Source organism: Microtus oregoni, unplaced genomic scaffold (assembly GCF_018167655.1).
Source record: "Microtus oregoni isolate MIOR12 unplaced genomic scaffold, Mior012 000074F_002, whole genome shotgun sequence".
In the NCBI taxonomy this organism is placed as follows: Eukaryota; Metazoa; Chordata; class Mammalia; order Rodentia; family Cricetidae; genus Microtus; species Microtus oregoni.
The window spans coordinates 1,399,402-1,414,763 of record NW_024543989.1 but is presented as its reverse complement, the minus strand read 5'-3'; the positions used below and the strand labels follow the sequence as shown (position 1 = coordinate 1,414,763).

The 15,362-nt window shown below is 42.1% G+C and overlaps 1 protein-coding gene across 1 annotated transcript in view; it reads right to left on the bottom strand.

The window, feature by feature from the left end:
* LOC121441231 (patched domain-containing protein 1) overlaps positions 1–14,253 on the bottom strand; it is a 52,152-nt gene extending 37,899 nt beyond the window's left edge. The window contains exon 1 of the mRNA XM_041642389.1: positions 13,609–14,253. Coding sequence (XP_041498323.1) covers positions 13,609–13,959 — 351 coding nt within the window. The 5' untranslated portion in view covers positions 13,960–14,253. The remainder of the gene's footprint in view (positions 1–13,608) is intronic.
* Positions 14,254–15,362: the final 1,109 nt, after the last annotated feature.

Sequence of the window (15,362 nt, the reverse complement as noted above, 5' to 3'; positions counted from 1 at the left end):
CCGTAGTTTGATGGTTTGAGTTTTTCAACATGCCGCTACTAAATTCTTAAGGATAACTGCATCTACATCCATCATTCTCATTTGTGAAAATCAAAACCACGACTTTTCCTCTCTCTAAACACAATTTCTTTCATTGGTTAGCATTTTTCTCTTTTTCTTTCTTAGAACAGTTCATTCTCTCTTCTGTTATGTTCTCAAACTCTACAAATTCCATCTCATGAACTTTAAAATAGGCTGATGTGTAAAAAGGCTTTACTCACCTGATGTTTTCTAACTTCAGGCACATCTTCCATCTATAAACAGTTTCTAGTTCTTGGCCCCAAGTAACAGTTAGGAGAGGAACTCATGCTGGACGTGGTAGCACATGTATATAATACTGGTACTGGGGAGGCTGGTTGCAGGTAGAAGGCCAGTCTGGACTATATAGCAAGTAAGATAGATCATGTTTACCATAAAGAGTAATTGATGCCTGCTCCCTTTGCCCCTGTTCTTCCCACTCCCTTATAAGGTCACTGCAAGGTCACTCTATCCATGTACTGATCCACAGCTCATTCATAATTTCTAAGGACACAAATTTATAGCTAATTTTTAGTCTCCATCTTCTTAAACTCTTAACAGACATTCATAAGTAAATATTATTGATGTAAAGTTGAAAAAGGATTTTGAGCATCTGAAATGGCTCAACATATAGAAAATTCCATGGAATTTCGGTAGGTTCTGCCAATGTTTGGGCATGGTTTATTCTCTGCCATGTCCCTGGCCAACAAATGCACTCAGCAGACTTCTCTGAGATTTCACTCAAACACTTCCTCACTTCTATAATGAATTCCCTGACTCAATACTGTCCCCTCCTCTTACCTGTTCACCTAGCTTTTTGTTTCCCTCTATGTAAATCTACATTTGGTGATTTACACATTTGGTTTTCCTAAACACACTGACTCTGTATTCTCTGATCTTGTTATTGTCCACTAAATTCTTCATGACAATAAATTTGATTTCCACAGTTTGACTCCTCACCTTTAGGTTAACCAACTTCCAGTTCACATCAGTACCCATCTTCCTACCTGGATCTAAATTTTCATCAAACTCCTGAAGATTTGAGATGCCCCCAGCAAGTGGAGGCATATGACCTGTCACTGAGCTTCCGTCTGCTCTGAGGTGACCAGGATGGTAAATAAGACAGTTCTTGCCCTCAAGATGATGAGTGACAGGCAAGAAGCAGACCTTTAAAGGATGACACTGTTGGTACTTTGATGAAGACAAGTTCATGAAGGTTCCTAGGAGGAACACATGACTACTGGAACATACCCAACAACTGCATATGTGTTAGACTAGTTTGGTTCTGATATTTCCTTTAGCTCCTCAGAGTCAAACTTTTTTCACTGTTGGATATTATCAATTAATAGAATCTGAGCTAATAGGCCCTCATAGTGAGAATTTACATTAACCTAGTTTCTAGGTGCCATTTTAATGTTCATTATTGTTTGGGCCCCCAAAGTTTCAAATTTCCTGACTGTCTTTGTTTTGGTCTCTTTGTTGGCTTTTGTCTTTCTTACACAAATGTCCCAATACAGTTTGTATCTTGCTGATATTTTAACTACAATATATTGTTATTATACTGTAGCATTGTCATATACTGGTAAAACATGAGAAGGGGAAATGCTTTATAATCTTCGAAAAAAAAAATATCAGTCTTTTAGTGGACTTGTGCCTGTTACTATAACAAGTACTTTTTCAGTGGTATAGACTACTTTATGAATTCCTGACTCATGTTGATTTCCATCACTCTGTTAAGTATTCTAAGAGAAGCACAAAGCCTTCTGTTTTGAAGGGGCTGTAGTAGAGGAGACTCTGGAATAAAGTTTCAGGGATGTGCTTTCTCATTTTTTTTTTTTGCCCTGGAGAGGAAGCCTTTACTAAGGCCAAGAGTAAATTTATGTCTTAATGATACAATTTTCAGGGAACAAAATGGAACTCCTAGAGAATTTAAGCAACTTGATCGAGGACCCTCCAACAGTTCACAACTTGAAAACACAGACCTGTAGGGTTTTGAAGCACTACTTCTACTTGGCCCAAATTGGAGCTTACTGAATTCCATCTATCTCTAATAGTAAAGTCCAACAGTAGTTAAGACAGAACATTCATTGTCAAGGTCCTCCACGTGGACAACTTACTTCTGGAAACCGATAAGTACTCTCTCCTTTGCCAAACTAGCCAAGCTTCTGAGATTTCTTCCCAAGTAGATCATGGCTTTTAGACTTCCTTGTCTGTCTGTGAGTCAAATAATTTGAGCAAAAGTCCACCTAACCAGAACCCCTTTTCCTCCTCTGTATTACACTGGTCATCTGACCAAATTCTTCATTTTCTGGATGCCTCAGGTAATATCTAATCACTCTGGCCTTCCTCCATCAAGAATCATGCCAGGTTGCTGTAGCCAGAATCTCCTCTTCATTCCTGATGTTTCTTAATAAGTTTTCATTCACCATTCCCCACCCTGTTCCTTGACTATAAATGACCACTTTCCCTTATATTAATAATCAATCTTGAACTCTCTCTCCTGTCACAGAATACTATACTAATCCTATATCTATTTCAATAGTCGTGACTGAATAAGGTCTTTATCTGCCTTAATAATCTTTAACAGGTGCTATGAGTAATATTTCTTCAGCACAACAAACTACATAGCTAGGGTCCTGTCTCAGAAACAACATGCAGTTATTATTATCTGAGCCTGCTGTGGGATGATTTGCTTTGATGGAACCTTCTATAAAGGCAAATGCCTTAGAATCCAGCATAGAAAGTCTCTGGGAGAAAAGAAGCTTTGGTGACTGTAAATAGGATGCTGGTAGCAGTAACATTCTCTGTCACTCTGTGTGTGTCTCTGTCTGTCTGTCTGTCTATCTCTGGGTGGAACTTCTTGCTCTGTCTCAGTGTTTTCTTTATACTGCTCAGCCCCTTGAGTCAACTTATACCACCTGGAGACAGGCAACTGAGGAAATGTGTCTTGGTTTATGCTGAAAACCTCCAATATTTAGATTCATGTAGAACTCTTTATACAAAAGTTATCATAATATCATCCAGAATTCACCAATGAAAAATAACTCTTACCCCCTGCTTGCATTTATTGCCCAGTTCTACAAGGCAAGAATACCATTTTAGAATTAATTATAGTAACTAACTGCCGGGATGTTTTACCTCAGAGTTCTCAAACTATGGTCCCTGGACTAGGAGACAGAGCACAACTTTAGAGATCTGGTAAAAAATACAGTCTTAGGTTCTACTTCAGTCATACTGACACAGAAAATCATGGTGGAATCCAGTCTACATTTCGACAAATCTAGGCTCAAGTTGGAGAGCTACTACTTTGGCATATAGAAACAGTTAAAAAGCACACACAAAGACACAGCAAGGAGTTGTCAGCAGAATGGCATCAGCAACCCTGAGAGTTTATGCAGCTACAGATTCCCAAGGACTTCCAAAGCACATTCAAACCCGAGAAACACCACTAACCCTCTCTTAGCAAGGAAGATGGTTTTGTTTGATAGTGTTAGGCAGGAAAAACCAGGTAAGTATATGACTCTTGACTGGTGGATCTGTTTTAAACCTAATTATCGATTTCTTTTATGACCTATAGAAATAAATCTTGCAAACGGATGGGTAAGAAAGTACACTGACCTATAATGATAAAAATCTCCAGTCAGTAAAATTTTCTAATAGTTCAGTTTCAAAAGAATTTTCAATTATCATTTGCCTGATTGTCCTGATCTAGGGCAATTCTGACAACACCCTTTCTTTTGAAGTGCTTGCAGACCTACTTATGTGGACAAGATTTCCCAGGGAAACACTGTCATCATGTAAATTAAGCAAGAGAGCAAAGTTAGGGAATCTCTCACCTAAATTACTGGAGAATTCCTTTTTGGGGGCAGGCTGCTTAGAACTGGAAAGGCTTGAAAATAGAGCCCACTGCCTCCCTAAGAATGTCACGTCAATGTCAGCTCCCTGGGTGGGAACTGAAGGTTTCCTTTGGTGTGCAAAGCACCTATTAAGGCTGAAGAGGAGGAGTTCTGAGCCCAGAGAAACTACCTGAATGAATTGGAATTCCAAGCACCCAACCTCATCAACAGCTCTGCCTGCATAAGAACTTTGGGTAGAAGTTGCTGCTTGCTTAGCAATGGGATAAATTCAGTCATCTATAATGACCTCGTTAGAGTCATTAAAGACCAATACATGGCCAATCTGAGTATTGAGGATGTGGATCTAGCACCAATTATTGCCTTTTGGATCAAAGAAAAACCGCATTCTCTATTTACTCAACAGGCAGTAATCATGTTCGAAGAGCTGGCACATATAAAGAAAAAAAGCCATTTAAAAAGCAAATAGTAATAAAATCACACACCCTACAGGGGGATATGGTTATACAATGTATCCAGATATTTATCTCATTGTAGCCTTACCTTAAATGGGTAAAAAAGATGTCATTGCACCCAATACAAATGAAAGGAAGTTCAGCGACTTCTCCAAAGTACACACACACACACACACACACACACACGCTCTCTCTCTCTCTCTCTCTCTCTCTCTCTCTCTCTCTCTCTCTCACACACACACACACACACACACACACACACACACACACACACGTGCACACACGCAAAGTTGTTAGAAGAATGTGTGAACTTGGCTTTTTTGATTCAAAAATAATTCTATTTACAAAAGCTAAATCTAAGCCCTGTTACTCAAACTGTGATCTGCTGACCAACAACATCAGTATTGCCTGAGAACTTGATGGAGAAGCAGACTAAGCTGGACATGGAACCTCAGGCTTGTAGTCACAGCACTTTTGAGGCTAAGGTAGAATCATTGCCTAGCGTCTGAAGTAACCTGGACTAAAGCGAGAGAGCTTATCTAAACAATAAAATACCCCCAAAGAAAAAAATGAAATGCAGATTGTCAAGCCCCATTCCAGAAACCACTGAATCAGAATCTATACTTGAAACCTATAGTTTAACAAGGTCCCAGGTGATGTGTGTATGCTGGTTAAAAAGTCTGAGTGCAATCAAGTAAACTTTACTCGATGTATCACATATCCATATGCAATACAACCACAAGAGCAAAACCAAAAGCCAACAACTCAAACCTTGCAAAATCAAGGGATTAAATGTCAGTTTGTTTGAGCACTGAAGTTGGTGGCTGTATAACAGAGTAGGTTTTTTTCTTGCGTGATTCAGAATTGACAAAGCTTTGGCAGTATAAGAGAGCATCAAGGAATACACAAAGCATATTTATTTCCAAAGCTAAAAAATTTCATGTTTGTGTTTGAGTATGAGAGAGGCCAATATATTGAGACTTACTCCAGCCTCCCACCCCCCCCCCCCCCCGCAAAAAAGGACATCTATAGAGTGAACAATTGACTTCGAAGATACTGGTGAGAACTGCAGAGTGTACTGCCTCCTCCATGGGGATACATTTTTTAGTGTGGAAGTTTATACCTTCCCAAACTGAACACAAATCAGAGGAGGTTGGTAAGGAGTTTAATTTTCTAAGGCTTCCTCCTCAGCCATCTGGAAGTGGAATGGATGCTTATCATCAAGGTTTGTCAGAGATGAAAAATGAAGCCACCTAAAGAAATCATAGAAAGAAAATCTCTTTGACCTAAATAAATCAAGAGGGAAGAAGAAAACATTGTCTATCCTCTATGTCAACAATTGCCAAAAATTTAATTATTAAATACTTGATTCACACGACACATTTTGCTAGCATCTAGGAGATATTTATCAGCATCCTAGAGAAAGTATCATGAAAATACAGAAAATTACGTAATGCTTTCTACTTAGCATTAATGAAATATGGATGCCAGTGCAAGTCAAGCAGATTTAAGGACAAGAAGGAGCCATGAATCTGAGAAAGCCTTATAAGTAGAAGGTATGAGAAATGGATTTTAAAGGGAGAAGGGTAATTCTAGGGAGAACCATAATAAATGTATTAAGATGTTAGATATTAGCTGGAGCTCTACAGACATTTGAGCTCATAATGAGTGTGGCTGGACATGAGCCATTTAGATGTGGCACTTTAGCAACTAAAGCCACATTATCTGGTTGTGCTAAGCCCTGTTTGGAATCATCTATTCAGAATCTGGTAGTTCTTGGAAAACTGGAAAATTAACAGATATGCTGTCTGAAGACTTTAAGCTTCATGAAGATGAGGTCACAGTCATTTAGTTGAGTGAAAGGATGGATATCATCTAGGAACAGGGCCCTAAGTTCCTAAATGCGTAACTCTGGCTAGATATAAGACCTCAGGACAGATGCTCTTGTGGTCCTAGCCATGTTCTCTCAGCTTACACTTATCTCTACATGTCAAAGTCAATTAGTGCAATCACCTGTGGTGCTTTATTGAGATTTTAAAATAATTAGAAGTGGGGAAAAACTCTACGTGTAGAATTGCCTATAATTTATTATTCCTGTATGTAGGTATATCAATTGGAACTGGAGGATAAAGAGCCAGCTTTTCACACACTATTTTCCAATGTCTCTCTGAGTTGGCTAATGAGAATTTGATTGGGGTGCCCACAGTGGACACTTGTTTGATAATGTCCTTCTGGCTGGCTTCCTCTTACTCCTTATATTTTCTTCTTACTCTCCTATTGACATTTTCTAATTGCAGTTCCCATGATAAGTAGCTTTAAACTAAAATAAATTCTCATCTTGACTATACTTAGAACTCACGATTTAAATCTAAAGTGGAAGACTGAATAATTAAATTTTGTTTTGTTTTATTTTGAGACAGGTTCTCTATATGGTCCTGGATATCCTGGAATTCACTATGTAGATCAGGCTACCCTTGGATTCACAGAGACGCACCTGCCTCTCCCTCTGCCTCGGAGAGAATGAACAGTTGGGTTTTTAAAGATACCAAAAACAACCTTTGCTAGAGAGTTTCTGAGAGAACACTAATACACAAATTAGCTTCTCTAGTCCCTCGTTGCCCCATTTTGTTCAAAATATGAATTGTGAACTCAAAGACACAACATGTATGATATATCATTCAGGGCATCTCACATGAAGTAACAACTGGGGTTGATTTTCCTTTTGTTTTGTTTTGTTTTAAAGGTTAGGGATTACTCACCTCCCCTGCTGGTCATTAAATCACTCTGGCAGGATACCTCCGTAGTTCTCTGGCCTTCCCGGTATGTAGCAGAGACACAGGCAGTGCTGCAGACAGGCCTGCTGGCTGAGATATACTACCAAGCTGGTGACATCAAAGGTCTACTTTAAGCCTATCTCACTTCTCAGTCAGGGCCCATACTGAGCCCCCAAATCAGGTTCCAGATGGCACATCCCACCAAGTCAAAGTTTATCGCCTCAGATTTCCCTAGCTTCTGTTCCAAGGAATGCTGCAACCTCAAGAGGAAAATAAACTGTTTTACTTAACTCCCTTCTTTTTTATCATAAGGGCTTGGCAGTTAAATGCTTAAAAGTTCTCTGAAGTCTGTCTTGTGAATTCTTAAAGGTTCAGTTTGGGAAGTTATTGAAGAAATATCTATCCTTCCTTGTGGAATCTACTAAGATCCTAGGAGTGATTTAAAACTTAGGTTTTTCTCTTAGGGATTTATATTGAAATGTCAATTTAGGTTCATATAATAACCAAAATTGGTTCAAAATGCTTACCTGCATGAGGAGAGCAAATGATTGTTCTTAAAAATCTCTGTTGGTTTCTTGAGACAGGGTCTTATATACACTGGACTGGCCTCCAACTAACTCACCACAATGTTGAGAAGGACCTTGAATTCTTTAACCTCCAGCCTTAACCTCCCTAGTATTAGAATTACAGGCATGCACCACCTTGTCTTGTAATGTTCCTCAAATTGAAATGAGAAAAGCAGGGTGGGCACTTGAGATACTAACTATTCAAATGCAGTGTACTTAAAAGTCAGATAACACAGAGTGACTCTGTACTCAGGCTATTTGAGTATACTTCCCATGAAATGAGAATCCAATGTCTTCAGTCTCTTAATTTTTCCTAGTGCAAAAATAGCATGTACAAGGCAATTCACTGACTGGACAAATGCAAAAATGCTGCTCTTTCAGGCTTGACTTAATGATTTTTCATAGAATGTCTTCCACCTGGATAACTCATAGAAGGAACTGTACTACCCAGATTGTCACAGGACCTATCACCAAACAAGACACCTAGAGATGCTAAGAGCAGATCCCTGAATCTGTCTGTTGAGATGACCTTTACAGTGCTTTCCAAACTCTAGGTTCTTTGATTGGATGTTTCTTGGATGAAGCTCTGCTTTTGTAGTTTTTGCAGAACAGCTGGAACAGGCAGCAAAGTGCTGCCTGCTTGTCTTCTCAACAGATTTGCCCTCACAGTGGGGTCTTACAGACAGTCGGAAAAATCCTGTTCTAAGTGGGCAAGTGCCATAGACTGAAGCTTCAGGCACACTGATAATGGGCATATTACTATCTGCCAAGTCTCAAAGGCTGGTATCAAGTCCACAGATTTGCCTTTCAAGAAGTTAGATTATATTCAGTTTCTCGGTTCCTCTCCAGCTGGTATAATTTATAAGGGATAAAGTTATGGGAGAGAGCAGGATAACATCTTAGGAAGACTACACTGGAAAATAGGGTGTCTCCCCAATCGTCCAAGAGCACCAATTCACACGTCAGAGCATTGATCCCCAATCTTCAGCAAGACATTTGTGTATGAACTTCTCTTTGATATTTTTCCCATTAATCAGTATAGTTGAAAAAAAGGTCCCAATAAATACAAACATATGAAGAGAAGGAATTTTCTAACCTTACACAATTGTCATTTGGAGCCAGATAATATTTTGTTTGGAGGGTTATTACACGGTGCATTTTAGAATTCTAAGCACTGTCTCTGGCCTCTACCCACCCATTATCAATGGCACAATGTTTTCGCCATCATTATGACAACAACAACAACAATAATAATAACAAATAATAATAATAATAATAATAACAACAAATAATATCACTATATTTTGCTGTCCCCTGGTGGAGGCACAGTTATCTCCAGTTGAGAAATATTGTTTCATGAGTTATTTCAATAGTACTGACATCATGAAATGACTCCAATGCCAAACTTTTAGAATACTATGTAGAAACTTTACATGTAAATAATCAGATGGTATTTTAAGCACAATGGACCCCACACAGTTCCTAGCAATATTTTGTTTTGTCTTGTTGAAAACATTTTTAAGTGTAAAAACTATTTAGCCAAAATATAGATTATAATTTCTTCTGGTAATTTCCATAAGCTGGAATCTTTATCTAGCTACCAGAGGATTTATTACCTTAAGATAGTAAATGTGTTGCCCTTCTCAGAATGCTGGAATCAAATACCTCTAAGTTAAATTCTATTAATCTTGTTTGTAATTTAATTCTATCAAATGTACTTAAACACAAAGAGCTTAAATGAAAAGGAAACTCAATATTTGAACCAAATGAGATTCCCTAGTAAATGAAAAACCACATTCTTAGTGAGAATATGTCTGTTCTCTGGTATGGAATTAAATATCCTGTGGGGTTTCTTTGAGGATGTGGGCATAATATATAATAGAAAGGAAATTCCCCTAATCAATTTGAAAGCCAAAATATGTTTTGATATGGCTGCAGAGGTTATTAATGAAGAAAGCTTGCTGTTTTTTTTTTGAGAACTGCCTATAAAGTTATAAAAATTGAAACATCGTTTTGAAGTTACATTTCAAGGTAGCCTCTATGAATTTTTCTTTACCTATTGCATAAATGCTTTAGTAAGCAAGGAGGGGTCTATTCACCAATCAAGTATCTGCTAGGGACTGTGGGTGACCAAAGATAGAATGTGCCTGGATCCTGCCAGAGAATAAGCACTTTATCAGGAAAACAACCATGTTTATCTTTCATGTTTTAATACATTGATAATTAAAAATAATGTTTTATTTTGGGTATTTGGAATATATCTATCTATCTACCAGAGAAAAATAGCCAAGAAAATAACCTTATTATCCAATTAGAGCAATAGTAGAAGAGGGGATATAAATAAGACTTTGGTCAAATATATTTCATTGGGATAATTCTAAAATGTTCATTTAAAAAAATCATTGAAGTTGTTTATCATACTAAAGACAGTTTAATGGAAGGCAATCTCAGGAAAAGAACACTAGGATATAAGTTCAAATCTGTGTTCCAGTTCTGTCCTTGTGTTTTTTTCATGGATAAGTCAGTTAACTTTTAAAGAGTACCCTGTCTGTACCCTGTAATGTGGTAGAGTCCCTATCTCAATATCCCTACACATAGGATATGCTTACAACTTGTAAGCAGGGAAAGGATGGCAAGAACATCTTGAGGACTCAGCTATACTAATTCTTCTTTCTACATGGATGATTTCAGGATAAATCCCATATTTTTGGCTATAACCTGGATTAGTTTACAATAGGGTGTTCTAAAATTTCTTCTTATATAATCATGAAAATATTTATCCATAAAGTCCGTGAAGTCTTACTTTTAAACCAGCTGATAAGAACATTGTTGTTTTTCTGTTAAAAGGATAAGGAGCCAAATGTAATTGTGTAGTAAAATAAAGACTTTTTAAAATCAATGTTTATTTGAGGGCGTTCAAAAATGAACTGCTAAGGCATCCTTAACATCGCTGGACTCTATCCACTTCTGCCTAAACTCATAACCTTGAGTTATAAGGCTTGTCTTGCAGCCTTCAGAGGAAACTATTGCTGGGGAAAGGCACCTCCTACACAATATGGAGTCAAATTCTTTACTAAAGTGTCAGAGAAACATAATCATATCATTTACACGAGTTTGAGAAAGCACCTCTGAACCAAGATTAATGTGATTTTCAAACAGACTTTTCCCTGTTATTCTCTCAATTACATTTTTAAAAGTCAACCTTTTTTGTCATGCCAACCTCCACTATGTTTTTTTCTTCTTATCTTTTCTCTCTCTTTTTGTTCAGCAAGTAGGTGTCCTAATACATGATGAACAATATCCTTTGTTGAATAGAATTATGCAGAGAAAAACATTATGCTTGAAGTGCCTTATGCATCCCCTACAAGTTGCTTCCTGCAGTTTGGCAGTACCCAGAAAAGTCAAGCCCTGCTCAAGCTCTGCCCACTCATTTAACTTCAAAAGAGATGCTCTAAAATGCACAGGGGCTATTAGGGGTAGTGTACAATGTTAAATGTCTGTGGGGCTGTCCTGGATGCTAATAACAAAGTATGGGAATTACATTAGCAGTGACAGTGACAGTAACACTTTCACTCCCAATACCTCTTGGAAAGGACAAGTCATCATGTCTCTAAGTGGAAAAGAAAGGGTGGGGGGAGTGCTTACTCCCACACTTTACATTGCCATGACTACTGAAGAGCCATTTTCCTATCCCCCTGCTCTAGACCTACCAAAAATAGGGTTTGAGTTGAGTGTATAAAGAATGAAATGTATATCCAATTTAAAATCAAAGGCAATTCCCTATGTTTCATAAGTATGCATTGTTATAAGCTGTACGAACTGATTTGACTAGAGAGCCATCATCTGGAAATGAGTTTATGACCACTGTTTGGCTTTGCTTTGTTACCCATATACCTAAACCATGAAGAAGCATCCCATTTTTTAGAAACTGTGCAATGATTTCAAGGCTGTTCTGTGACATGCAGGCAAAGCCAGACTGTTTCTCAACAATCCAGTCTTCTTATTATATGTTTTTGTTTGTTTGTTTTGAACCAATCAAAAGCAAACAGAAAGAATATAATTGCAAAATATCTGATATGTCTGTTGATGATGTCTCATTAACCTTGACAGTGAATGTAACTGGTGGCTGTCTGTCACAGTGGCATGGTAGTTTGTTAGAGAGGGAGAAAAAAACCAATGGAAACCTCTTGGTGGAGGGATTCAAGGAGAAACATAACTTGGTAGTTCCTCTACAAAAAAAAAAAAAAAAAAAAAAAGATGAAGCATTTCCAACTGGCCAGATTTGCTACATTCTAGTTTCCTTAAGCTTGAGATAGCTCTACTCACACATTCTTGAGAAGATATTCATAACAGTATTTATGTATATCACAATATATGCTCTGAAGTATTGAGAAGAAGAAAGCCCACTTTGATGTTGAAAAACAACCTCAGAGAAAAAGCAAACATCTCAGCAATAACTGAATATGTGCGGTGATTCGTGTGTCATTAGAAATACCACAGGCCACTCGATGTGAGAATGTTCTAATTCCAGTCTGTCCCCAGCCAGAGTGCCCGCTTTACTAATTGCTGCTGGGTAGTGTGTCAACAAACAGAGAGGGAAATTATAGAGGAAAATGAGGTTGTCTCTAGGGACACATGGTTACCTGGAGAGGAAGAGACAGAGTAAAGATTTCCCCAGGCTCACTAGCAGACTCCCGTTGGCAGAAGGAGAAATCTAACCTTCCACTATTCCCAGAGACCCCACAGGAAACCAGCACTTTCCACCATTCTTCTGGCATCTCAGCTGGGACTGGTTCCTGTCTGCCCTCCCCAGAGCAGAAGCTGAAGTAAACAAACCTCACAGTCTCCACCTAGATTCAGATAGAACAGCCTCACTTTTATTTTATTTGAATTGGTTTTCACTCATGGTCTCTCCACTTTCCCATTTCTAGTCATCACTCCTCAGCTTTCCTTAGGAACTTCTTGAAAGTTATCACCATTAGCCTCACTTTTCACATCCAATTCCCACCTCAGACGGATGGCACAAGCAGTTTCTGTTCTGTGTTTCTGTGATGTTCTCAGGGCCACATCCTGGCTCCTCATCTCCGGCCTCTGGATCTGGCCCTCACCCACGCGTTCAAATAAACCCCAATAAAAGTGTATCAACCTGTTCTCTCTTTTCCCAAAGAAGTTGCATTTAAGTGGATTGAAAATACTATGAAAGATGAAATAACTGAATTGCGAGCACCATTTTCCTTCTCTCAAACCCAGACATGGCTACCTTGCTCCGGGAGGAGTGGGCTGGCGGCTGCCAGGTCGTCATTAGGGACTGCACTTTTGGTTGAGTGTGGGTGGGTGTTATTTTCCTTACCATGCCAACTCACATTCCTCTGTTCCTTACTTTCAAGCTATAGTAACCTTTCCCAAAACACTTTGGCTGGAGGGACTAGAGGAAGGGAGGTGAAAAATGAGAATAGGGGAATGGTGTCTCTAAACCTCACCTTCCCCCTCCTACATAGTATTTTCTTCTCAAGTAGCGGGACTTTCTTGAATGTATTCTCTTGTTCCGCTTCTTTGCCCAGTTATCCCAAAGTCTCCCTGCCCCCAAGCCCATTGCGACCAAAACAAGCGCACTGACTAAAGCACTGTGGCCGCCGCCGCCCCAACTGTTGCAGCAGCTGCGGGGTGACAGCAGAGGCAGTAAGGGCAGGGCCCGGCTGGGACCCGGACCGGACGCTCCATGCCTTGGAGTCTGAGAGACTCCGGGCTGCTGCCTAAGGACGCACAGTCTAGGGGAGCCCCTGCGGCAACCACCGCTTGGGATAGCAGACGCGGTTTTCTCAGCCGGGACTCCGCGCGGAGCCAGCCCGGCAGCCGCCGCAGTCGCCCCGTCAGGGGCTGCCCGCACCCGCCCTGCTCTCACCTTTAAGATCAGGTCCGTGTGATGCTGGTCCAGCATGTTAGCTTTTTGGAAGGAGGTGACGATGACCCGGCCGTAGCGCCCAGGGGTCTGCAGGTCCGAGTAGAGCCGGTGCTTGGAGCGGTTGACCGGGAAGAGGCTGTTGACTAGGTTGCGCTCGATCTTGGCTAGGCTGTGCTGGGGCGCCAGCAGGTGCTCCACGCTCTCTTCGACCTGGTAGCGGCTAAAGCTGGCGCCGAGCAGGATGGAGATGAGCACGGGCGCCGAAGCGAAGAAGACCGGGTGACTGGCAATGAAGTGGCCAAGCCGGGAGAAACACGTCCTCAAGCCCCCGTGCAGAACCTGCCGCAGCATCCTAGAGCAGAGCGGGCGCGGGAGGAGGGCGAGGCGCAAGCTCGGCGCGGGCTAGGGCGACGGCGGCGGCGGCGGCGGCGGTGGTGGTGGTGGTGGCGCCCGCGGCGGCGGCGACGGCGGCGGAGACAAGACCCTGAGCTTTCCTGGAGCCGCGGCACCACCATGGGGGAGTCCCGCGCCGCGCCTCGGGAGGGTCCCCTCGGGCTGGAGACACGCCCTCCTGCCCGCAGCCGCGCCTGCCCGGAGAGCCCCCCAGCTTGGCGGTCTCTGCGCTGCTCCCACTCCGCCCTACCCTGGGCCCCCTCCCCACCCCGTGCCGCCTCCCTGCCCGGGGGGCGAAGCGAGCACTGCCGCGTCCGTGATCAGCGCGGGCGGGGCTGGGAGCGGCCCCCGCGGCACGTCATGACCCCACTCACCCGATCCCCGAAGCCAACGACGGGATGGCGCGGGGAGCGGCGGCAGTGGTGGCGCTAGCGCCTGGAGACTCTGTGCGCCAGCCTGGAACACGAGGACGGAGAATTCCAGGCTACACCCAGTCCCCTCCTCTCAGCGCGCTCCCCCTCCCCCGACTCGGCGGGCCAGGCGCACCCCCCCCCCCACCCCGGCCTCCTCCGGGGAGACTCAGAGATAAATAAAGAGATGGCCCGAATTTTTCAAACAAATAAAGTAAAAGAGTTCTCCCGTTAGGGGGTAGAATGGGTATGTCGGGCAGACCCGCTTCCAGCCAAGTCTCTCCAGAGAAGGAAAGAAGCTGGCTGAGGACTGAGTGCGCCCCAGCTCTTGCCAGGCTCAGGTGGTGGCTCGCACTGGCTGTTGCCGAGAGGGGGTGGGGAACCGAGACGCTCGAGCGTGGAAATCACGCCTCCTCCCAAGTAAGAGCCATTTAAGATCGCCCCAACACTGCAGCTCCAGGGGCACCACAGGGGACCAGTGCGCGCCTGGAGCCAATCCATCCCCAAATGTGTCCGAGGACAATCTTTCTCCCGATCCCCAATTTGGGTCGTTCCAGAGTGGATTGAACAGGACAGTTCTGCTAAACATCCATCCACCACCCTTCCCACCCCGTTCCCCAATAAAAAAGTGCTGATAATGACACTCTGTCAGTCCATAGAGTCTGTCACCAGGCTTCCCTATCTCCATCCTGCCCCCCTTTTTTCTTCCTTCTCCTCCTTCTCTCTCTGTCGTCACTGGCAGGTCTGGGGGATCTGGTGCGGCAGAGCTGGTGCGGGCGCCCCCCGAGGGTGTAGATTGTTTAGGAAAGGCTGGTCAGGAGTCAGTACTTAACCCCCTTCTCTCCCTCACTTCACCTGCTCCTCCTCCACAAGCCACAATGTAAGAGTAGGGGGACCCTTATCTCTGATCAGGAGATGTACTGGTCTCTGAGTATGTCGAGCTACAGGGGG